At 41.7% G+C, this 26242-nt stretch overlaps 1 protein-coding gene across 1 annotated transcript; it reads right to left on the minus strand.

Annotated features, from left to right (window-relative positions):
* Positions 1-4331: 4331 nt before the first annotated feature.
* Positions 4332-24979, minus strand: pgbd5 (piggyBac transposable element derived 5). The gene is made up of 7 exons (XM_068568418.1): positions 24227-24979; positions 19023-19453; positions 15276-15410; positions 12698-12872; positions 10197-10394; positions 8874-8979; positions 4332-8373 (listed from the first exon to the last, which is right to left on the minus strand). The coding sequence occupies exons 1-7, from the start codon at positions 24618-24620 to the stop codon at positions 8178-8180; spliced, it is 1635 nt and encodes a 544-aa protein (XP_068424519.1). The 5' UTR covers positions 24621-24979; the 3' UTR covers positions 4332-8177.
* Between the last annotated feature and the right edge of the window lie 1263 nt (positions 24980-26242).

The raw sequence follows: 26242 nt of genomic DNA on the forward strand, positions 1-26242 counted from the left end.
CAAGGATTATTACTTGGAACAGAGAGTTGCTTTTACTTCTGCTTCAGCTCTGAGTTCTTCTCCTGACGCTTTTTATTTATCTTGTACAGAAGACAAAACCCGACCCTCCCGGGTGCAGCATGACATCCTCCTAAAAAGGTGCATTTAATGTGCAGTTCATCTCTCTGCCTGTCTCCGTTTCCCTTCGGCAGTGGTTTTATTGGCAGGACGCGGTGAATCCATACAGTGCCAGAGGTGACCAAATCAATTCAACTCACAGACTACAACAATTAAACAAGATTTAATGAACTATTTACAGTGTCCGCCGGTATTGCCGCCCATTTTCTCTGAAGCGTGACACTCAATCTGTCTGTCTGTCTCCCCACACAGCCAGCCCTCTCCCGAGTCTGTCTGCGAGCTGGTTGTGAGAGCGATGAAGACGAGCTGCAGCTCGGCGGCTCTGCTGATGTTTCCTCAAAATTGTGCAACTTCTCCACAGGTTTCTGTTCTGTAGAAATCTGTACAACTTTTACCTTCAGGCCTGCTACATTCTCCATCACTTACTCTCTCACTTTCTCTCTCACACACACACACGCACACACACACACACACACACACACACACACACATATGTTGCTCCAACAAACACAGTCAGAGGCAGAAATAATATTTTCACAGAAAGGTTCTTGAGCTCTGCAGATGGGATAACATGCCGCTCGTTTTGCCAAACCGCCTCTTCCTGGAGATTGCTGTTTAAGTGAGTCACATCGCTGGTTTTTGGAGGTCTGTCTGTTATGGAGCTCGTCATCAATAAGGCGCAACAATAATGCATTTATGCAGTCTCACTTTGCTGCTTGGACCAATTGTAATCCGTTTACCCTCGGCGGTATGATCGAGGAGCCGGTGGTCAGAGGGCGTTTACGTAATGTGTCGGAGACATTTAGGGTTTGCTGCCCTCTGCTGCATTTTCCTCACATTACATTATTGCTGCTGTGTAACACACTGTCTGTACATCAGTACAGACAAGCCCATCAAGTACACATCCATCAATTACAACATTATTGCCTTCACTCATGACTTTGACTCTCACATTTCCTGAGTGTATTATCTTCACTCTATCAGTTTTAACCAAACCTTTTTTTTTAAAAGGAAATCTAAATAAATATGGTGAAAACATTACAAGTCAAACCCTCCAAGAACTCCAAGTGAATAAACTTTGAGTGAATAAGTGAAATGTATATTTAAGGTACAGCAAAAAGAGAGAAAGTAAGTATTGCAACCTATGTTTACTGTTTATTGTTTTCTTTTTTTCCCTGTTTTTTTCTTTTATGCAGCTGTTTCTTTTATGGTTGGTGGCTTCATGCCATGTGTGCTCTTATTGCTGTTATTGTATTTTGATGTTGATGATCAAGTTACTGTATTATTTCCCTTCATAACACTTTTTGTCTGTAAGAGTGACAAACATGGCCATGAAACTGCTGATAGAAAAGAAAAAAAAACGTACCAAATAATTGTGTCTCTTTAAAAATGACATTAAATATCATAACTGAACACTCATGTGGCTGCTTCGTGACTGTGGGACATGTATGGGGTTGGCTACTGATGGCTACTAATCACGGTCGTCTTCGTGTGGCCTGATATTTTCTCGGAGGTTTTGCATATTCTTTGTTATTTACAATACCTCAGAAGTGCATCTTCACTGTGTTTTATTCTGTTTCAGCGTTGTTCTTTTGCATTTGTTCCATTGAACGTTGTTCCATTCTTCTTTGTGTCGTTCTAGATTTAGTTACAATTGTTTATTCTTTATGTTTCATTTTGTACGGCGCTTTTTTGAAAATCATTTTCTCTTCCCTTTGTCCTGTCTGTGCGATCACGACTTAATAACTGCAACGTCGTTTTCATGGAGAAACAGAAACGTCTTACCTGAGGAGTATGATGCGTCATTTTCACTGCTCGTCCTTTACTGTTTTATTTACATGTTCAAGTCCAACGCATGATATGCTTTTCACAATCACAATACATCTCTGGGCAGGACGTGTGTACCGACCCTGGAGCCTTTATAAGATGCTGTGTGTGTAAAATGGTGACAAGTATACAAGTAGAGGTGAGAAAAAAGTTTAACATATTTAAACTTTAAAAAACTTTAAAAAATATTGTCAGCCACATGGAGCCCAGTTTTAGCCTCGAGAACTTTTCAGACCAAAAAGAAAAATACTCACTCAGAGAAAGTAAAGTGTGTTCACACACTTCACAACAACATCAGTCCTTGGTAGGAGGAGCTGGGGTTGACAGAGAGAGCCAGTCCTTTGTATTTTAGTTCAAAGGTCAAAGAAGCTGAGAAATGGAGACCTAGCCCCGTTTAGCGACACATACTTAGCTCAGCAAGTCGGCCTCCAGCGTTACGTTACAGGTTGAGATTCTTTGAAGTGCTGAAGGCAAAATCTCAGCGCAATCAACGGTTTGGGAAACATTAGATGGGCTTTTATTTCAGAAGCTCGTAGAGCAGTTTGCCAGGTTTAACAACAAAGAACCTTTAAAAAACAGAGGCCTTTTGTCAAATAAAGTGGATTTATGTCATTTCAGCTGAAAGAAGTATTTTTTGGGGGGGGATTTGTTATTATGTTATTTCAGCCTTTCGTGAGAGATTTATTATATACTAGATAAATGGATCAGTGAGTCATACATTTTCTTTTCTTTTTGAATGCCATATCCAGAAAGCAATACTGTTATATTATTTTGAGATTTTTTTGGGAGGAGGGTGCTGCAGTTAAGTAAAACATAATGTTCAGACCCCTGTCAAACCCCAATAATGTTCAAACAGGCTCCAATTATGAACCGGAAAACATGTGCCTTTGAGTGTCTTTGCTGAATTAAAAGCTCAATTGAAAATATTCTGTTTTGCACAGAGACATCTTTGAATCGTAGAGGCTTCGTAAACACAGGCTCAAACCAAGACAACGACGCACATTTGACACTAACACTGTAAATCCTGGTGAATCATAAGCTTCTCCGAGTCTGTAGCGAGTTTTAATGAAGACACATTTACACCACAACCTTGTTAAACTCATGAGCACACACATTTTTAGAAGGTTTGGTCCAGCGTACACCATTTATTTTACACATATTATTCCACCCAACGTTACATGCACATACACACATCCTTCTGTCGCTTCCGTGAAACTAGATAACACCTCAGCCCACAGTACTCGACATCCTGCAGCCACCGTCACAAACCAGAGTCATATGAAGGGAAACAGTTCGACCACTTGAACAGTTAAAGTTTGCTTTGGGTGCCCGGTCACATTAATATTTCTGACATTTTAATTTGAGAAAACGTGAAACGACCTTGGTGTCCATTGTTTAGTTGCTGAGCTCCCAATAACAACAACGACAACAAATCTAACTCTATTATTACTTGTACAGTGGTTTGATAGCACCTGATACGGTTATAGAAGTCCATTCAGTGTATGTATGTTATTTCAATAAGTGAATATAATGTACAGCAGTTAGTTATGAAGCCCTGAGGTCAGCCATTTGAATTAGTTTATCACATCCACGGATAGTGACTATTTAGTGATTATTTAATATCTTTACTGACAACTGTCTCACTCTCCATACAAACACAGACAGACTGTACAGAAATGGCAAACATACAGCACAGCACAAATATTTGCATCGCGTGACCACAAAACAAACAGTGAGGGTGATTTCATTCATGGCATCTATTTGCACGCTTTTGACGGCTGATTTAGGGATAATCTTTTGACTGACAAAACAAAAAAGACAAATATTTCTGTCATGGCGGCTGAGCAGCACTTTGCGCCTTCCCATCTGTCTTTCGTTTACTCCCATTTGCACGTCTGACATACACAAATGAGCGGAGTGAAAGATGTGCGACTGCTCTGCTCTTTGCAAAAGGAGACAAGGTAGGAAAGAGGGAGAAAAACACTCCATGCAGCTCCCTCAAGACCCGTCAGAATAATTATAGTGGTGGTTATAATTTGTTTTAAGGCTATATTTGGAAATGGGATGCTCTGCCTTCAGTGGACCTCGCCTCCATTATCCTGTTTTATGAAACATTATTAAAATTACACAATTTATAAAGAAGTTTTATTTGGACAATTGTGTTTTGGAGATGTGGTAAAATGTCATATTAAAGGATGTGGTTGGACTCCAGTGGAGCCAATTATGTGAAATATTACTTGAGTTGAAACATTACAGCAACAAGGGCACAGGGCTGCATAAAACATTTTCATCTGCGGGAGTGAAAGATGTATTTCTCTAGTTTCTATTATTCACACCATGCAGCCCTGGATTTTCTTTTTTACCATATTCTTTTTTTTAAATTTTTTAAAATCTAAACTGTTCTAATCATTCATATGAACTGCATTTCACGACATCAACACTGGACCTCTGCAACGAGGGCAAAACGTGATGGAAAAGGCACTATAATATCTGATTCATGGCTGATCGATAGAGCCGGCTGGACAGAATAATCACTTCAGGTATCAACCTGAGAGTTCAAAATGAAGCCATGTTTGATCTGCATGCTTTAAAACACAACCTTCTTCTGAACTAAATTTTAAAAAAAAAGAACATTACGGGGGAGGATCCTCGGCCCTTCTCTTCTGATAGTCAAAAGGAGACGACGGGAAGCCGCTCAGCTCTCAGTCAGCAGTTGGGGTTGATAACAATTTTATAATATTGGGCAGAAAAACAAAAACAAAATACGACCCATTTTCTCCCTCTCACACTCTTACATAATTTGTTGCCAAGTAACCATGGCCTTGCGCTGCCCCTGGTGCATCATTTCTTCTTATTTTTGCTCCGAGCCGAGCGGCGAAGCCGTACAGAAAAGCCCAGCAGATGTCCCACGCGCAACCGTGGCGATCTCAAGGTGTTTGTGTGACAAATATGCGCGTCACCATTTCGTGAAGGTTATTTTGTTTTGAACAGCTGGATTTCATCATTTTCAACCCGCCTCGTCTATTGCTGCTTCGGGGATGATTGCGTACGTGCCCTTTGCTCGCGCCACGACACGCAAGTACACACACACAGGTGCATCGGGGCCTTCTGCGGCGGAGGAGAGATAAATCGGCTCCGCTGTCATTCACGAGATGGATTTTTTTTCTCCCCTGTATGAGTGTTAAATGTTGATGTAAACTGGTGGAAGCAAATGGAAGCAACCCGGCACCGTTTCAAAATGCAGAGTACCATCTCACCTTGCTGCTCTACTCCAAGGTTTGACGGTACACTGTCAGATCACGGATGTGTTTTTTTGTTTTTGTTTTTACAAGGGTGTTTCGCCATGTCTGCGCTGTGATTGGCTGTTTGGTTTATTTTGCTCACAGGAGAAGTTTGCCTTCAGGGATGTCTGTGACAGAAAGGCTTTTTTTTTTTAAAACCCAAACCATGATCCTTTCCTAAACCTAAACAAGTAGGTTTGTTGACTGAAGAGATTTCGAGAGGAAAACCTCTCCCATGTGTGCTCAAAGTGTGTGTAGCATGAAAGCATGTTGGATTTAGCAAGTTAGCTGATAGCCAGCTGCTAAAATTTAACGTCATCCATCTTTACATGCAGTCTATGTTTCCCCAATCACAGCACAGTCTGAAGTGACTGGACAAAACACTGTTGGAAAAATAAATCACGTGTAAATATCTCAAATGGCTACAGCTTACGACCCAATTCATTTCACACCAAATGTGTAATTAGTCAATATTCAACGTTAAAATCACAAGTTGACGACGACATGACATGACAGGGTGTTAACATTGCTACTTTGAGGTGAACATGAATTAAACACATTTCGACACCAGCCACAATGACGACAACAATGCTTTGGATTAGTGAAAAAGTAAAAAAAATCACAATCTTGAGTCTCAGTGATTATGGACATACACTTAGTGCAGTAATTTGTAAACAAAATATACACATACATACTGTACCTTGTACTCTAAATCTACAGTGGAAATCTTTTCTGTTTTGGTTATAGTCATTACTTTTCCATCTTATTTCATTGGCTTTTTTTTTTTTTTTAATACAATCCATTTAATTTATCTACCTATATGTACAGAATTTATTAATTTATTCCCATATTTTTCCCGAGAACAGTGTCATTGTGTTCAAAACTAAAATGATTATCTAGTAAACATGTTGCTAACTTTACAACTCTTCTCAAAGTGCAAGACCGTGATGAGAGAAAGTGCATGAGTCCTGCCGGCGGATCCCTCCACAACTCTAAAGACCACCGCCATGCGACCGTCATATGTATTCACACATCGCCCCATGCTGATTGAGCAAGCACACATCAACACCTTTCACTTCAAATAACGACTCCAGCGTGACACTAACATGTTGACTGCATACTATGTGAAGCGAAGCAAAGTGGACTCAGTGAATCCTCGGTAAAGCTACAGACAGCAGTGCGGTCGGAAGACAGAAGGTGCATTTGAATCAGATGAACGCTCGCCTCTTCACTCGCACTTCGGTTGGCTCGGCGTGAGGTGGCAGGTCTGAATCTGGTTTTTGGCAAGACATTTCCCATTTCAGACAAGATGGCATTATGTGATTTTTCTTAAAAACATGTATATTAGACAGTTTACCCACAGGGATTATGTATTGCGAAAGTTCTCAATAATAATAATAATAATAATCCAGTTATAAAATCATGTCACTTTTTGGACTTCCTGATGAGATTTAGGCCCCAAAGCCTTGTCTACTTTAAGATGTGTTGCAACATTTTGTTTACGTTTTTACTTCCCGAACCAGATCTGGCCAAGCGATATTATTTCAATCTCCTGCCATCTTGCCCATAAGATTGCTTAATTTATATTCAATCAAGGAGACTTTGGACTTGTTGCGTCCCGCAAAGCACAGACCACTGCGGAGTATAGTTATAGTAGTTAACTGTGAGAATAGACAAATAGGATGGATAAGCGTATCCGCCTTTAAAAGTGTTGGTACAAAAGAAGGTTGCAGATTTAAGTGCATTTATTATTTGATTTTTTTTTTGTCAAAGCCCCATAAAACACATTTTTTTCAATCTGCTTTTTACTATGAGAGATGGGAACCGACATTTTCTGCCAAAGTTAGAACATTTTTCAGTTATTTCCCATGAGAAATGTAGCTTTTTTTTGTCTGAGCTATTTTTCATCATTTTGAAATACTTGAATTAAGATTAAGCAACTTTGTGGTTGTTACTTCATTTTGTCATTCAAAGACTTTGAATTGTTTGGTTTAAGTCTTAGTAATAAAGAAAAGCTAAGAAACTTGAATTGTTACTTTTCTAATCATGAATATTTACCGTTTAAAAAAAACGAGCTTCCTGAAGTAGGAGGCAGTGAGTCGGTGGCACACTGCTGTGTGTGGCTTCACGTCCCCTGACAGTCTTCCTCTAGTGAATACAGTATGCAGCAACACGACACATCTGGGTCACAATAGCCGAACAGTTACGTCCCCAGGCTCAACGTTGCACACACAAATGGTAGTTCCACTTGCTAAATACAGATATACACACATACACGCACGCACACACATTTTCAAAACCCACCTGGAGCGAGAATCATTTGCACACCAAACAAGAGAACATCACCATCAGATCCTTTATGCATGCAGCGTGTCAACACACCCGGTCGTCCTGGTTTACTAAGCGTTTGTTACAGGCTCACAGGTGTTTTTGCAGCGTGTAAATAGTGAGCTACATGTAGCCTTTTAGCCTGACGAGTACAAGTTTAAACCCTCACACGGGAGATGGAGGCCGAGGTCAACACCTTTACTCTTTGACAAGAGTTAGGACTTGAAGCCGACATCATTTAACGGGGAATTCGTCCCGGTTTCATTGTTCCCGCCTGCGTGACAAAATCCGTAGCACACCTAAGAAGTTGGAAGTTGCAGCTGAGGCATGTGAACTGTCCCATGGCTCATGATTCTGTATTGTGTGGAGTGCAGTCGTGTGTTCACCAATGTTTACATGACCATGGAAAACAACGAGAGGAAGAGAAACACAGGCTTGGCACTGCTTCAGTATGATCACATAGACACAGACTGCAGTGTCTGTACAACTGTAAATAAGTGTACAATAGTGGGAATTGTGTGTATGTGTGTGTGTGTGTGTGTGTGTGTGGGGGGGGGGGGGTCATGTTTTGCGCTCTGGCTGTCGTCGTCCTCCTCCTCCTCCTCCTCCTCCTCCTCTTCCTCCTCACTGTGTCGGGGAGCAGTCGTCTAAATCCAGCAGCTCTTTGACCAGTCTTTCTCCAAACTGCGCTCGGCTGTATCGCTTGACCGTGTAGGCGTCAGACATCTTGTAGAGGATGTACGCATTGTTGATGGCGATGCTGATGCTCAACCAGAACACCTGCTGCCAGGTCTTGTTAGGCTTATGGAAGATAAAGTACCTGTGGGAGGAAAATAGCGACTTACTCCAGGGTTTCTACGCAAAGATGTTCTGTCAAACAAATTGTTATGAGTGTGATTTTGACTTTTTTCAACCTGGACCCTATTTACCCACGTTTTGTGTCGAAATGACTAATGGAGACAACACTTTTTGAAATTGGTCCAGTATTGAGGGAAAGTGCTGCCAACGGCTGCCTTGAAAGAAGCTGCAATGTCATCGCTGAGGGAACATCCAAATGTTTTCCTTTACCTTTTTGTTCTAATCCAGTCTGTTTACGACTGCGTCTAACCAAATCTCAGAAAAGTGTCATTTTTTTTTAAAATCTCATGGGCGCTGACTTGTTGCCCAAGAACTTCTCTTGGAGAACAGAAAGCGTTGCTTAATGTTATCTTAAAGATTTTCAATGTCACGGCTGAATATTTAGAGTTAATGAGGAGAAAGCAGGTTAAAGATCACACAGTAACTTTATCGTCTTGAGCCAACTTGCTATGTTGTACGTACTTGCTGTACTTGTCGTCATACTTGCAGATGTAGCTCAGGTGCGCCGCAAAGGCCTCAACAGCCAAGGGACATGGGATCTCCCCACTTTTCCTCTTAATGATGATACCTGCCACAAACACACATCCAAGAACAATAAGAGCGAGAGACACACAGCCGAAATCCCACCGAAGAGATTCATTTTCTCCAGATTATGTGGTCACCCAGCCAACAACCGGACGAGGAAAAGGAGCGCCCCTTTACGCGAGGGAGGCGGCCCAGGTGCGCCTCGTTATCATTTATAATTTAGCAGGCCTCTTCATTCTTTGCCAACTGCAGGGCTGCTTTGCTAATTAGTCTTTTTCAAAGCAAACACTCAGACTTGTCACAGCTGGAGATGCACAGCTAATAACATTATCGACGGTTTCGTTGCATTTAATCAACAGCGAGGTGACGGCGAGCCAGCGTGCACAATAAACAGGTACATGGAAATGCAAATGCAGCCATTGTTAATGTCGGCGGTTAAACGTGTGGAAGTAAAAACATTTCCGACATGATTGGTTGAATGCTTCACTCTCTGAACTGACTGACGTTGGTCTTAACCAATCCAAAAACATCTCCGCTGTTCTGGGAACTTTCAGCATCTCCATGACTGTCTGTCATGATCAATTCCTAAGTAGATTTGGGCAAGATATGCATGATGCAGTAGCAGAATTATGCTATTATGTTATCGTATAAAACACTTGCATCAACACTGAGTTCATCATATATAACAATCCCTCATCATGATGGTCTTATTTTTTTAATTTAAAAAAAAAAAAAACACACACAAGCACACACGTAGGGGAAAGAAAATCAATATGGGATGAAAACTGTTGAACTGATCTGGTGCTTTGCTTCCACATTCTTCCTTCAAAGAGCTCATGCACACTGCAGCCCTTCAACTGAGTTTAAACCGAACAAAACTGTTTCAAGGCGTGTGTTACGCTTTGAGAGAAGGGGAATATCATGATCCTGCCGCCTCCTGGAAATGGATTATCATGGATTAGAAGCTCTTATTGATTTTTCCTGACGCAAATGCTTAACAAGGTGCCAATTTCCCCTGATGGTAACATCCCGAAAACGACAGTCAAGCTAATCTTATTTTCAATGAAAAATTGTCAATTTTTAAAAAAATCATGGCACAATTATGGTTGCCTACAATTATAAATACATGCATTTTGCGCAGCATTGCATATTATGTGCACTGTATCCTGTCTCTGCTCCAAAAATTCTTCAAATATTTATATTTAAACAAGAAAAACCTACTTTCAGAGCTTAAGTCGTGGCTGCCTCGCCGGCGTTTACCTTGTTTCGTTGGGGAGTAACCGTTGGTGAGGAACCTGAAGTGTCCCTTGTTGTACCAGCTGATCAGAGACATGCTGCCTTTCATCATCACTCGTGATTGGCCGCGCTGCGCCGGCGTGGAGCTGCAGACCAGCATGTTTTGTGGTAAACCTGTACAGTCGCTCTTCCGGGTGCTCAGCAGACCACAACAGTAGATGTCTGGAGACGACATAAATACAGAGACATGTTGTATGAACACCTCTGAAACAGAAAGCCACTCTACGAAACACTGATGTGAGGAAATATGCAGGCACTTATTTACAATAGATACAATCCCAGTTGAAGGATAAATGATTGGTAGATATTCAGTTGTCGACCGGCAGACAATTCATTTGTCATCATTTTGATGATTTGTTCATTACTCATTTATTTCACAAACTATTAGAAGGAGTTCCTGGTTTCAGTTTCTCATATTAATACTTGCAGATTTTGATTGTCCTCTGTGATATTAAAGAAAATGGTTTTGCGTTTTGCAGAAATATGTCAACTTTGTTGTTCTCTGAAATTGTATAGACCAATTTATTAATTAATTGTTTCAGTAATAGCCACCTGATTAATCCAAAAAACGGATATAAGAGTAATTCTTATTTATATATTATATATATATTTGGATTTTGGAGTGTCGGCTGGACAAAACAAGCAACTTGATGATGTCACTTTGGGCTTGTGATGGATATTTGTTTCACAGTGTACTATCATTTCATAGGGAAAACCATTATTTGAATAACGTATTGCTAATCGTTCGTTGCAGTATAGTTTTCTCCCTCCCTGCAGTAACTCCTGAGGGTTTAAAGTGCTTTTCATGTCTTCTGCCAAAACTCACTGAACAAAATACTGTAAAACTTTCATCTCTCTCACAGCTTCCCCACTTCTTCTCTTCTCCCTCTCGTACCATTTTTGTCTCTCCACCCTTTCTATTTCGTTATTTCTTACATAGATGAGCAGCGCAAAACTATTATGTGGCTGAGTGCTGCTGATTTGTTAATGTTCTCAATTTGGAGAATGATTTCTATCTGTGTAATACGTGTGCGTCTGTGTGTGTCTCTTTGTGCGTGCGTGTCCACAGTAAGTGCTGCAGAGGTAATTAACTCAGATAATTAATCCAGTATGATGAATTTGAAAGAAAGACGTCGGGCGATGCCTTTGTGAGCTCATGACTGAGTTGTTCTTTGTCTGAACGTCTCGTGGTAGCTTCGTCCAATTAGAGCGACAGAATATTGATCATATCTCTACATCTCTGGTCTTTACTTTGTGTATTGAGGCTCTGCCCAGTTGAGTTTAAAATTGCGTTTCTGTTATTGTTTAGTGAAAGAGCATCTGTGCTGATGATGTCATCAAAAAAGCTGGATCTGTTTTGCTGAATATTCTTTCGTTGAACTCTTTTTATTCTTACCTGATTTGCTCAATTTTAGCCTTTTGTGGATTGAGGACACTGTGCCATATTTGCTAATATTATGAAGTAATATAACAGGTCACTGAAGAGAATTCAGATGTGACTCATCCTAACCGCAACAGGATTATATGCTTTCATAATTAAGTATGCCTTTGGTAAAATGAGCATGAAAATCAGAGCTCTGTGAAAATCTGCTTCAAAGATGGATTATCAGCATAAAATATCACAATTTCCAAAACTATTTCCTGCAGAGCAACTTCTGATTAATGATCACATAAGATAATAATGAGAGTATGGGGTATTTTTGTCTGCTATAAACAACAAAAAGGTCTGGATTCAAGTCTTCTCACTGTCACGCGTTGCAGTAAATGGCGTTTCTTTTTTTCAAGTCGCTACTTTCCCCATTGATCTTTTGAGCTGTGACCAGGCTGAATCTTCCAGGATTTATTGTGCAAGTCAAAAGGCAATTAAGTCTATCGCAGAGCGTCATGAGGCTGTTATGGTCGATGCTGGTTGAACTGCAGAAAAAGCCCATCCATCTTAACAACTCACTTAGCATAAGATTTAGTTGTAAAGATGGAGAAGCAGAAATGTGGGCAAAATACAAATGTCTACAAGCTTTATCTTGAAGATATTTTTATCTCCTTTTTGAAACATTTAAGTTCTTCGCTGACAAAAAAAGTGCAAAAGACGATTACAAGAGCAATCCACCGACACATGACATTATTCTGCTTTTACACATTCCCCATTTGGTTAAAGACGTTTCCCTCAGGGTGTAAGGACACATGAAGATACTGAATCATTTGAGCTAAACTCTAGTGCTGTGAAGTCTCATTTTAACAGACTGTCTTCCTCTCTGTGCTGTTTAGCCTGAAGACGCTATTAGACGCTATTGTCACGTCTAAAAACAAATAAGGAAATAAAAAATGCTAAAAGGTGAGGAGGGAGACCACAAGCTGTCCAGATCGGAGAGAGACGACAGAGGAGAAGCAGATGGAAAAAGGAAAGGTGTTTTTTCATTTCGGTAACATGATGGAGACAGACCAATAGATTCAACTTGTTTGTGTACCTTGTTTGCTGAATTCTGTGAAGAGGCTGAGGCTCGTTATGGACGGCCCGGTGAAGATGATGGTGTTCTTGCCAGAGATGTTCTGGCAGAGCTGCTTGGCCACGAGGCTGTGGAGCTGAGGCTTGTTCTTCAAGGTGGCCAGACCATCTGTGCCCTCCTTCAGATGGACTGAGATCTGCAGGAGGAGAAAGGACATGTCGATGAAACGGATAGAGAACCAGCTCTTTTCCATTTTGAAAACCATTAGTCTCCTCTACGTAAAAGAATACTGCTGCTACTACATAATCATTGTACACTTGCATTTGTGTATTTGAAGAAGTAACGATTTAGTTTTTCGTAAAGTCTTCAAATGTGTCCCGAGGTGACACTAGAGAACAGGCCATGTAGACGCTCAAATCAATACTGAACTCATGAATGCGTTTGATGGGCTTCATAGTAATGTGGCAATTACATTTATGGGGAATATGCAATGTTAAAATATACATACATGTTTATTTAAGGCCTTAACTATCAACTGCAACATTGGTTGTGTTTGTACAGAGACGATTGAAGCAGGTCATTCCCTCTTTATTTTTCTCGACTCATTGTGTGTCATATCGTTGATAATCTGGGGCGACTGTGGCTCAGTGGTGAGCAGGGTCCTCCTTCAATCAGAGGATCGGTGGTTCGCTCCACGGCTCCGCTAGTCCATTATCGATGTGTCCATGGGCAAGACATTTAACCCCAAAATTACTCCCGTAGCTGCGCCTGCAGTGTGAATGTTAGTTAGTCCTGATGGGCACTTGGCGCCTCATATCAGTGGATGAAAAATGCTGCACAGGTCCATTTACCATGTGATCTGTAAAGATTGTGTTAATCTGCGGTATAAGTTTTGATAAATTTGGCCCAAACTTCGGAAAATGTCCCAAAATGTTTTGGGAGCGCCCTGTGACTATGAATATTTCATGACAATCTGTCCAGTTGCTGTTGGGATGCATCGCTCTGGATCAAAGCAGACTGAGCTGCTTCTGAGCTCAACACACAGAAGAGCTCGGCTCCCCCAGTGAGCCGTTATCAAATACATAGAAACAGAAATGTACACCCACAAACAGCCAAGTGTCCTTCTTGCACTTATGCTCCTGCTGTTGTTCACCAGCTGAACGACATTAGCGTGATTAGCCGCCGTCTACGTCAGACTTTTAGCTATTACACTAAGTGGTCAGTACGTACCTCTGTGTGTGTGTGTGTGTGTGTCCTTGTTTGTGTAATGTTGTGTGGTGCCCCGGCTAATGGAATCTCATTGATTCACTCCATTAACCCGTTTTATTTCAGATTTTTTTTTCCCTCTCCCTCGACACAATTCATTTAAAGAGGGAAGATCTGAGACGGTGGACTGGTAAAGAATGAGTGACTGCCAAGCGGCCACGGTCGGCGTCGGAATGCTAATGCGTATTTGTTAACCGGGTTGGACAATGGGGCGTGGTTTTATAAATGACGGACAGGCTCCTTGCGCGCGACTCGTTTTTCCACGGGAGATTTGGGGTTTACAAGAAAAAGTAGGAATTTATGTTGTTTTGTATTAACAAAAAGAGTTAACAGGCCAATTCAAATTCTCATCGTGGTTGGTCCTCTCTCTCTCACTCTCTCTCTCTCCACTAATGTAATGCTGGACTACATCCAGACGACAGAAGGAAACATTTCCTCGGCAGCTCAGTCTTGAGCATGAGATCTTTCCATTTTTGGATTCTCTGCAGTGACAAAACATTCCTTTACAATGTGGTATAATTATCTTGCTGTACTTCGTACACCAGATTTGACCAAGAAGCTAAGTTGCTAAGGTCCTTCTCAAACCCGAACAAGGAAATGCTTCACTTACATTCTTGTTTTATTGTTTCTGATGTCAGTACTGTGTACTGGACTGGACTGTGTGTGAGACTATACAGGACATTGTAACCTCTTGCTGGTAAGGGTTAGAGTGTTTTCTCCTGTCTTCTGTAACGGTACGGGTTGATCATGTCTGTCAGCCCTCCTGCAGGGCCTGGCCTCAGTTAATTAAATAGTGGCGTTACATAAGGAGTGGAAGGTTGCAGTAAGAGAAGGGCTGTGAGCAGCAGCCCTGTCTGCCTGAGATCAGAGCCAGCAGTATATTCAATTTTAAAACTACCTCAAAAGAAAAATCTGACAGCCTATATTTTTGCCCAGAAGGTATTTCTTATTTCAAGAGGAGTTTGATTAGTTATAAAAATCTAACTTTGCGTTTTAGTCATGTAAAGCCCAACATTTTCATTAAGTAATTGGCTGAATGCCATATGATGCAACATCGACTAGCTGAGAATATGATTTATAACTTGGGGAAGATCAAAGTCTCTGATGCTTTTTAGAGTTGTTTTTTTTTTTTTTTTTTACTTTAGCAAGACTGAAGACTTTTTCTTGCATGTTTGATGGAATAAATTAAATTTCTGCAATGAAGTTCAAAAGCAGCAAATTAAAATACCCTCAACGCCAACACACAGACATGCACTATTTTCTCTCACATCTGTTTACGATATCTTGCTTTCGTTCAGATTTCTGATTGCTTATGAGTATTGTTTGCTGTTACCTGACAGATGAATCCGGTGGAGGTACACTGTCGTACCCAGAGGCTGAACTTCCTCTTCTTCCTCTTCCTCAGCTCTCTTTCCGTACAGGTGGTGATGAACACCGGATCCTCGTCTATTAAGGGCTCATGAAGAACCTGGAAACAGGCAATGCAACTGTACATGTGAGTTGGTCTCGATGGATATTTATATAACAGTGTCACAAGTAAAGTACACAATGTGTTACTGGAATAAAAGCTGGCCTCGACAAAAGAGAAAAACAAGTATTTGACTGAGGCATAAGAATGAGGTTTGTGTGATGTAACATCACAGCTCAGGGTTGGAGAGAGAAGCCAATTGAAGATCCTCACAAGGCTGCGATACTGCAGAGAGAACAAACACACTGTCCTCGGCAGAAACCCACTCCAACTGTGCAGAGCTGTCCTAAAAAAGATTTATTTTGCATCTTTGTGTTATCCGCTTCAGTATTTCTCTTTGTGTGTCTCCATCGTTCCATAACCGCTATAAAACTACATAAACAAATGCTGAAAGGCAGTACTTTCATGGAATGTGGTTGAGTATTTTTGCTTGAAAAAGATAAACTAAATAAAAATTGAAAAAGATAATACAACAAGACTGTGGGAAAAACCTCAAAGAAGTTATCAACGGTTCTGCTGTATGTTGCAAATGGATAAAAAGAAAAAAAGAAAATTAATCTGCGACCATTTTGCTAATCATGTACTCTTAATTCAAGCAAAAATACAATATATATTTGTTCCAATTTTTGAAATGTAAAAAGCTGATTTTCTTTGTTTCTCATGATAGTAAACTGAATATATGTATGTTGTGTTACTAAAAAGGTACTTGGTGTTGTATTTATCAGTCAAACTGATGAAAATAACTAAAGTAAGTAGGTTGAACTGTGTCATCTGTCTCTAGTTCTTCTATTATTTCCCTGGTCTAATCACTGTCTCTACTAGTTAGCTACAGATATTGAGAATACATTTCCTAATAATAAAGTATTGAAAACAGACACACATATCCAAACACACACACACACACACACACACACACACACACACTAAAGGTCTGGGAATGAACAGAACATTTACGCACAAAACCAAATATTATCTAACCCTTCCTTGGATGATTACACAAGCCTAGTACATTTATCTATTCATATTTTACAGAGATGCTTTCACCCACACACAACAAATATTTGCATTTCAAATGCTTCTCGGCTCTCCCTTCCTCTGGTGTCTTCCCCGCCTGGTCCTCCCGGTCCATCATGATTTGACTAAAGCTGAAGTGAGCAGTGACCAACAGCTCTCTCCTGAGCAACAAGTCATTTCCAAGTCAAATGTGGAGTTATGGATTACACAAGAGGAAAACTAATGAGGCTATCTCGCCTCTGGATGGATGACATCAGCCGAACCACAATGGCCTTTTAAGAAATATCTCATCCTGTGGCTGCCTCATTAGCACAGCCGCAGCTACTGCAGCACGTTTCTCTTGGCGACCAGACGTATTGTAAGAGCTGAAAACAAGGCGGATACATTTGCACACACATGCTTTAAGTTATCAAATCATTTGAACAGGTTCACTGATCCTGTATTATACTAAGAAAGGAGAGAAATCAATCTATCCAGTCATTCGCCTTCTTGCGGTTGATGTCCTGTTAGGACTGCAACAAATGCTCTTAACATGTGCAAATCAATACAGAGCCGTGTCAACACATCATCTCAGCGACTACACAACTCACTGCCAGACTGAGTCGCTGATAAGAGGCGACGGCATAACATGCTAATATTCAGCATCAGCACCAATGTTGTACACACACACACACACGCGCGCACACACACACACACAGAAGTGGCAGATAAATCCAGGTACCATAGCCTCACACGTAGAGAAATGTTATATATATAAGTATTACAAATATACAAATATTGATCGAACCGTTCCCTCTATTTGATCATTTGTCAATTCAAAATATACTGTCTTGATTTGTTGATTGATTGTTTGATCTGCAGAAATGAATCAGACACAGGTAACCTTGTTACAGCTTCTTAAATGTGAAAGTCTGCTGGTTTTCTTCCATAATATCGATCTAAATAATGTTGGGATTTGGACTGTTGCTACTAAATATGTCAACTTTTTTTTTTTCATGGACCAAATGAGTATTTCATTCATGAAGGAAATAAACAACAGATTAATTCAAACTCAAACCAGCTCAACTTCTCTCCTGCCATCTGTGTCAGTCATTCAATGTGGCTAGATTACTTTTCCATCATCTGTGAAGAAACAATTTTTAGTCGGCGCCACTCTCACTGTCTGGACCCACTCGCTGCCTCTGGTACTGAACACCGACAGATAAAACTAACTGGCCTAGATACACATGCACTGAGAACATGGCACACAGATGCTGTCTGATAGACGCTCTGCCCTCATCGTCTCAGTTTAGTCGGTTTTTAGAGCCAAGTGGAAAGAGAGCACTAATGTGGAACGCTTAATCTCCCCACAATGAAATAAACTCATCATTTACGCTTAAGCTTTTTTTTTTTTTTACTGTAAAATGACATGTGCTCGATGAGATGTGGATGTGATATGAGGAGAGGGGGTTGCCATTAAGAGCCTGTATCCCCAAAAGCATCACAGCACTGACGCCATCTTTCACAATGAAGATGATGCTGTAGCACTTAGACTGCAGAAAACAATCTAATCAACGACTTCCCAGAAATGTTTTAATTTGTAAGTGTCTGCAGAGATGGCATCAGATCCCACAGGAATATGATTCCACGGCTATAACCAGTATCGGAATAGTTTATTTGTTAAGATTATGGAAGCATGTGAAGCCGAATGAGAAAAAACCTGAAATGAAGAGGATGCAACCTTATGTTTTGACTTTTATGGCAACCATTTTCATGAGTAAGTGGTAAATAAAAATGTAATAACTTGGGACAATCATGAGCAAATTACATGCTATGCTCTCTTTTGCCACAACACCCTACAACTCTATTTTCGCTATTAATCACACACATTGTAAGCTGGTTTTTCCATCAAGATGTAAACAAGGTTGAGTGAGGAGCACTTTGTATTGTTTTCTTAACACTTATATGAATGCTAATTAGATGTAACAGATACGACTTTCATCAGGATGTTTAGTCCCGGCTCCTTTAGAATCTGTAGTGCTGCTGTATATCAGGAGAAGAAAGTAAAGCAAGAGTTGACTAAACTCCAGCCCGCCCAAAATAGAGCTGCAAGGCAGGCGCTCCACTGCCCCAGTTGCATAAATGTGGCTCTAATACATACAGTATAGCTGAAAACAAGTTGAAATGAGGCCTCTGGAAGGATCGTCTGGTAAAATGATTGCATTTCCCAAAGACATGCTGTGTAGATGGTGTTCAAACTGCGACTCCCTGCCAAGATATCTGAATGTTTTGCACTGCGTCAAAAGAAATATTTTATTTACATTCTTATTTTACAAGCTAAACGGGGAACTCCTTAGCTTCTATATTAAAAGGGCATGCTAGATCTTAGAGTGAAACCTTTGGTGATAACCAGAAATTCAACAAATGTTGCATCTTTCAAGTCTTAAATTGGATCTAAAATGTCTCTGAATATTTAGTCTATTGGATGCCAACTGGAGACGTTCCTACTCGTCACATTTCGATGGTGCATTATTGATAAAGAGAGATAATAACCTCAACTGTGTTATAGATTTATAGGATGCGTTCGGGAGACCCAGGACCTCAGCGTGGTGCACATACCTGCGTCTGTGAAGGTCTGAAGGTGCAGCTGAATGACTGCTGCAGCGAGTCCAGGAAGGGCTGGATCTTGTACAGGCCCTGGTTGCTTCCCTGGGACGGCCGGAAAGCCACGATGTGGAAGTACTTGAGGATCTTTTCGAAGCGCGCCTGGCTCATCTTCAAGGCGATGCTCCGGTTGCTGAAGAAGCCCGAGCTCCAGATGCTGAGCACGGACTCACAGCGCTGCACGCTGGTGGAGGTGACGAAGCCCAGGAAGGCCTTCATCTCCTGGGCCGTGACGGGGCGCCAGCCTTCGTCTGAGCCAAAACGTTCCTGGAACTTCTTGGCATACATGTTAGTCTGGGTGACCATGTTTTGGATGCAATTGTCAGGGACGAAGAGCTGGAAGAAGTCCATGGCTGTGGCTGTGGCCGGCATCTTCTGAGCAGGGCCTGAATCAGAACGGGAAGGAAAGAAAAAAAAAAACATTTATGATAGAGGAAGATAGACAGATTGACGGATAGAGAATCCCATGTGGGTTAAACTCAGTCACAACTGTCACTTAATCCCAGTTTTTAAACTTTGGCACCATGCCAACAACTTGACTGGCTGAATAAAAGGTTCCCTTTTGACACTGTAAGACACGCTAAAATTAGATTTTGTTGAGCTGTCGCTGTCAAGGCTGTGTGGGATGGATGCACACAAATTGTTTCTTGTTTTCATAAACTACACTGTCATCTCATAAGAAGAAACAGGTAGTCTTGAATTGTATTAAATCGTCGGAAGTACATATACATCCTCATGAAATGGCTGAGCTGTTTCATGAATCAGCCACAGAAGCCTTTGGTGTAAATGTCACAGGCCCAGGGCAGCTGTTGGATCATTTACACAACATGACAGCCACCACACGGTGATCCCTGTCACAGCGTGGCGTTTCAATGCTTGCCGAAGGTTTCAGTGTCTCATTGCTTTAGTGTTATAGCAGCCATTGAGTCAAAGTCTTGTTCTGATCTGATAGTCGGGTCAGGGGGGAACCGTGAACGAAAGGCGTGTGAAGTCACAATGTCAGTGAAGCATCAGCTGATGAGAGATGTTTTGTTTTTTTTTAAACTGCAACGTTTGCCTTCTTTTCTAAACCAAATAATCAATGCACCTGAACCTGTTGCAAACGTAACATAGCACACCCTAAAGTAATGCACAAACAGTTAAAATAGACTGAAAATCAAATTAGTTACTGGCACAAAGAACGTCAAACGTTTCCAATACAGCTATTTGCCCTCTTTCATACATTGTAATCCACCAGTTAACCTCCTATTTAAAAGCTCTCTGTCTGCCAGCTTTCAGGTGTTGCATTGAAGCCACACAATCAATACACAATGCAGTGACTGGCTTGATGTGTTTGCTCTAGTAAATTAGAGATTTTCTATAAGGTTGTTGGATTCGTGAGAGGGAATTTAGACGTTACGCTGAACAACTTCAGGCTGAATTAAACAACACAATCTCATTACCTCTGAACAGAGTAGAACAAGGTTTTACTCTCCCTCCTCTCTCTCTCCCTCTCTCTCTTCTGACTCTAGTCCTGAGTGGTTGCAACCACAATAATGAAGGACTTTTGTTTCAGTATTTGAATGCTGAGTTGAAGACAACATGCACAAGGCTTAAACCTAAATGGTACATCGTGTGGAGGAGGACGAGCAGAGGAAGAAAGACCAGCAGGCCCACGGAGCTGCGGCCAAACCAGAAGAAGTAGCCGTCGGGCTTAAAATCCACTCTTTTACATTCCATTAGATTTGAAAGCTTAATGTAAAAAACCTGCATGACTTCCTCAGAGCGAGCCATTCCTCCATAAAAACATTTGACATTCAGATGTAAGGTCCACCGAGACAAAATGACTCACATCAGCTCATCTCAAGAGCAAGCCAAAAATACAACCTGAGTAAGAACTCATCCTTTTTATGGATAATGGGATTGTTTGAATCTATTTCCTCCATAGATCTTCTTTATACATCCCTCTACAATCTAGCTGATACAAACTGGATCCAACATTTACATAATTCCTTCTTCAGACTACTAATATTAGCTAATGTTTCTCGACAAGGGAAGCACTGAAATATCAATTTCCCAACTTGCATATTACAAAACTCCACCAACGTTGCACCTAAAGAGGAGTATAATCCCTCATGATTATCTGGAGTATTCCTGTTGGCGAGGGACAAGCATCTGCTTGGCAAAGCTTTTAGCCATGGATTTAAGAATGAGAGATTACTGTAGTTGAGTTTGAATAACAGACAAAACATGCTTTACCACAATATTAATAGGAATATGTTTAATGCCAATCCACAGTAGTGGAGGACAAATCGCTTATAAAATGGTCTACTACATCAGAAACAAGTCTTCACATGTGAGGAACAAAGACTTTGACAACTCATTTTGTTAGTTTTGTGTTATGAATCATTGATTTTGACAACCGAATTGTGTTAAATAGTCACGCAAGGAATCAAATTTGTCCAATTTTCTTTAGTATTGTACAGCACTGTGATCATTTAAGTGTTCATTTTCCATGAAATAGCTCGACAGCACCCTTAAATATTGTGGCGTACGGGTGATTGAAATGAATCAAATGGTTATTTGATTTAAGTAAAAGTGAATGGTTATCTCACCAGCCTTTATCATAATTTCTCAAGTGATATGTTAATTTTGTTATGAACAATAAAAATATTAACATATCGGCCTCCTGTATTTTTAAAAACTTTTTGTTGTATTAGTCATTATTACCATTACAATCCCACTGTAAATCCATAGACCGCATGTAAATAATGAAGAAAGGTGAAACAGGACTGTCAGAATAACAGGGTCAGGCAGATAAATGGACATATGGACAGAACCAATAATCTTTTCGACATGCCCAGCAAAGTGAAAGCAGAAGGAATAAATAACTCACAATTCCCCTCAACATCATGATAAAATGGTTATATAATCTGAGATGTGGATATATGGATAATCCTCAACTTGTTCATGTGCCATGAACCTCTCCGGCTGCAGGGTCTCTCTCTGACGGCATCGCCTTTAAGCCTGACCTTGACTCAACCACATTGTCATGCGAGCAAAAAATAACTCTTCCAAACCAAGAAGGAGTTGCCGCCACAACTTTAAACCAACACAATCTTCTTTGAGAGTTTGTTTAAGGTTGACTCGATGCTTTATGGCGGTGGCTGATGATTTATGTACGGGGTGCACAGTCTCCAAGGAGGCGAGCTGTCACGTCAGTGTCTGTGTCACCATCATCACAGCTAGACAGTAAGACACAGAGACAGACAGAGAAATGGACAGGGAGGCAGACGGGAAGGTGGGAAAAAGACAGCCAGGCGGTTGGGCAGATAGCAAGACAGAGAAATCCTGACATCATAAAAATATCCCTATGACGTTTCAACCATGGCCTGATTTAGTGGCTTAGCAGCGTCTCATCCCATGCCATTAAAACATGTGGTGAAAATGCATATAGATGACGCTAAGGGTGCTGTCAATCTGTGCTATTCGGGCCAATAAAATCCGCTGTGCTCAGACCTACACTTGAGGTCTGAAGTGTGATCATGCTCAATGGCAGTCCGGCTTCCATCCAGTCAGGCAGCTCTTAATCATCTCAACTCTGACGCAAGATGGCGGGGCCACACCCACACTGGGCCTGCTTGTGCAAACAGACAGTAAACGTGTCTCTATAAACCAGACCACACTGTACAAAGCAGACAGACACACCTGCTGATTCCCAAGCATAGGTCAACAGAGCAAAAACAACATGAAATGGAGCAGGAAGGAGCAGGATATACAGGAAGTACAGAACATCCAGCAACCTCAGAGAGCCTCTTATGTTCTTCCAGCTCAGTTCAGTTTGGTTCGTAATATTTTGGATGAGTGAAATAGGCAGCACCACCTCAAATCTGGAACATGGACAGAAGAAAAAAAAGAGCTGTTTCATGTTTTGTTTGGCATGCTGCTCAGTAATCCAACAGGCCGATGCCACCACCTTCAATTTAGGTGCTTTCTGTATGAGGATGCTCCTATGTGTGTTTCTATGTTATTTGTGAACAGCTTGGTCCAGCAGATCTGCAACAGCCATATGCTGGTTCACCTCCAAGGGTGCCACAGTGCATCATGTCACTGTGAACACAGAATGTCATTTCTACCCCTCGGTGTTGCCTCGGCTGAGGCAGAAGAGATGGAAGACAGCCTCGACAGTGAGAACCCAAACCCTGCTGCCTGATGCATGCAGTACTTAGTGATAGATAAATGGATAAAACATGAAGACAAACAGACTAAAAGCTTGGCATATGTTGGTTAGCGGCAGCTTTTGGATGCAATAATCACAACGATAGGATGAAACAAAGAAAGACAGAGCAGTGGGGGTGTACAGTGCAGTTTAACTGTCACGACACCCCCCCTCTCCCACAACACACACACAAAGAGATAGTGTGCATCTAGAATCAGAACACCTTTAGCTTGTGTCTCATGCTAACAGTTATGAGTTGATGTTAATTAACTTGGTGCAGGAGGACAAAGACCAGCAATCACAATAGTGTGCATGTAGTCTACAAACAGTACACTCTGCATAATGTAATGTGTGAGTGTTTATGTGTGTAGAACCAGGAGAGACATCATGTTGATTCTCTAAATTGAACAGCGTGTCTTCCTGCCCTGCCCTGAAACATGAACACACATGCAGGACAGCGTGTGTGCAACAGCTCCAAGCGGTGAGGTATCAAAGGCCAAGCATTTGCTTTTAAACTGAACAGCAATTAATGATGCAGTGCCACGCTTCTCCCTGTCACTCACTCACTGGGACGTACACACACACACACACACACACACACACACACACACACACACACACACACACACACACACACACACACACAATTAAACAAGCATACACTTGTCTCAAAGCAATGGCCTTTTGTGTGCTGTCCTTGCACCAGATTGAGAGCCACAGAAAGGGCCTCCCTGACCCTGGGACACATGAACGTGAACTGCACACGTTGTCTCCATCCAACCACACACACACAACACACACACACACACAACACACACACACACACACACACACACACACACACACACACACACACACACTCACTCACTCACTCACTTGACCCCCCCCCCCCCCCCCCGCCCCCGCCTCGACTCCCCCAGCCTTGATCGAGTGACCTTATTCGTGTTGCATCGCGTCTCACCATATGTCTCTTTGAACGGCGGCACCGTGACGTCCTGCAGCGTCTCCGTCCAGCCCTCCTCCTCTGCCTGACTACGGGACAGGGCGCCCGGAGGACCGGTTCCGCTGCTCCCGCTGCCACCACCTCCCACTCCCCCGCGGTGTCCGCTGCCCTCCTTCTCGCACCGCTTTTGGTGCTGCTGCTGCTGCTGCTGCTGCTGCTGCTGCGGCTGCTGCTCCTCGCCCGCCTCGGCTATGTAGTTGTCGGAGTCCGAGTCTCCAGAGGTGGTGTAGAAAGGATTGTCACTGCTGTCATCCCCGGACTCACCGAACACGTCGTCGGATATCTGCAGGCTCTCGTACCGGGAGCGGGCCGCTTCCAGGAGAGACAGCGCCTTCCGCCCGCACTCCGCCATCTCTCTCCGTAGTGATGCTCTTCTCTCCCTCTCTCTCTCTCTCTCTCTCTTCCTCCCTCTTTCTCACCCTTCCACTACGGCTCTCGTGGCGTGCGAGTGGTCACGATCTTGCAAGAGCAGGGACGTGTTTGCCTTGAGTGTGGCCGCTACACTTTCCCTCCCTGTCTTAGGTATGAATTATGACTCTGCAGTGCCCGCCCTCCAGGCTCGGATCTGGAGCCAGGCGCTCCCGACGCGTGAGGATCCGGGGGAGAGCTGTCCGCTTCAAGGGTACTGAAATATTTCCGCCCCCTCACTCTGCCTACAGCGCTGCAAAATTATCGATAGCTGTGGCTTAGCATCCGGGTTAAGAGACCAGCGATTTCTCCACAAAGAGAGAAAATAGAGATAGTGGCTGCCTGTGCATCACCTGACACCACAGCCCTGCCCTGCCATCCAATAAGATGCATTTTCTCATCCAATATCAGAGAGGAGCGGCTGATGTGGAAAAAAGTATGATGATTAATGGTAATATAATATAAGAATACAATGTTAGATACAGGAAAGCATAATATGACTGGATACAAGTGGTTCAAATATATTCCCTACAATAAAAAACGAAATGATCAACTGTATACTTATGCCTATATGAATGTTTTCTACAACCCTTATTACAAATTTAAAATTTAACCTGCCTTTATAATCTCACCCAATGGTGCATTTAGTCAGCCTATGCAGATATTTTGATCCTGCATTATCACAATACAGATCAAGTTTGCAATTGTCATTGACTTGCAAATTAATTAACTTTCAATCTCCACCTTCCATATTATTATTTTATTTTTTTAGGTCTCTAAGTATGCCCGGATACTTTTAATTGGCGGACAAAGATTGGTGTGCATTTTGAAGCAGATAATTGTAGTGGAACAAAAACAAACAACTATGACTAACAACTAAAAATATTCCTTTAAGAGTCCCTAATTAACGCTTGGATGTTTAGTGTATTGTTACTTGTAAATTCATGTTTGAAATGTAGGTTAATGCAGCATCCGTTCAGTTGAGCTAAAAAGCCATTAAAGCACAGAATATGTTATCAGAATTTGTTGGTTGGCAGGGTCATTATGAAGCCTTTATTGCCCTGCAGGAGGCAAGCATGCTCATATTTATTTAACATCATGCACTGCTGGCCATGAACATTATCAAACATATTTCATAATGATCTCCGTGGCCAGCTTCATCAACAGGGGCACTTACAAGTCATCTTTCCTTTTTTTTCCTCTGTCTTCAATTTAAAATACCAGAAACGTTTTGAACTGAATGCTTGGGATAGACGTGCACAGTTGACCAATGTTTCAAATATCCTCAACATGTAATCCTGCAATAAACACATCATCTGTTTAATGGTCTCACACTGCAACTTGAAGTTGATTAGACTTTTTTTTTAATCCACAAAGCATTTGGTTAACTGTATTTATGTATTTTACATTTTAACAGGCGGTAGTTTTGATGGTTGAGAAGCCTCCATCGCGCCTGGTCACCGTGCATGATCTCTGCTTGCCTCTTGAGGGCGCTGTGGTACCACAATAACCTCTCCGGTGGTCTTCCGGTCTTTTCTTCCTCGTTGGTGCGTGTGCCATGTTTGC

Source organism: Clinocottus analis, unplaced genomic scaffold (genome assembly GCF_023055335.1).
Source record: "Clinocottus analis isolate CAN_PGR_092001 unplaced genomic scaffold, fCliAna1.0.p SCAF_8, whole genome shotgun sequence".
NCBI classification, from domain to species: Eukaryota; Metazoa; Chordata; class Actinopteri; order Perciformes; family Cottidae; genus Clinocottus; species Clinocottus analis.

Coding starts and splice junctions, on each gene's coding strand:
- pgbd5 (XM_068568418.1), bottom strand. CDS start 24,620: ATGGCGGAGTGCGGGCGGAAGGCGCTGTCTCTCCTGGAAGCGGCCCGC. Junction 12,873..15,275: donor CCACCGGATTCATCTGTCAG/GTAACAGCAAAC, acceptor CTCCTCCTGCAG/ATCTCAGTCCATCTGAAGGA. Junction 10,395..12,697: donor CACAGAATTCAGCAAACAAG/GTACACAAACAA, acceptor TGTCGTCTCCAG/ACATCTACTGTTGTGGTCTG.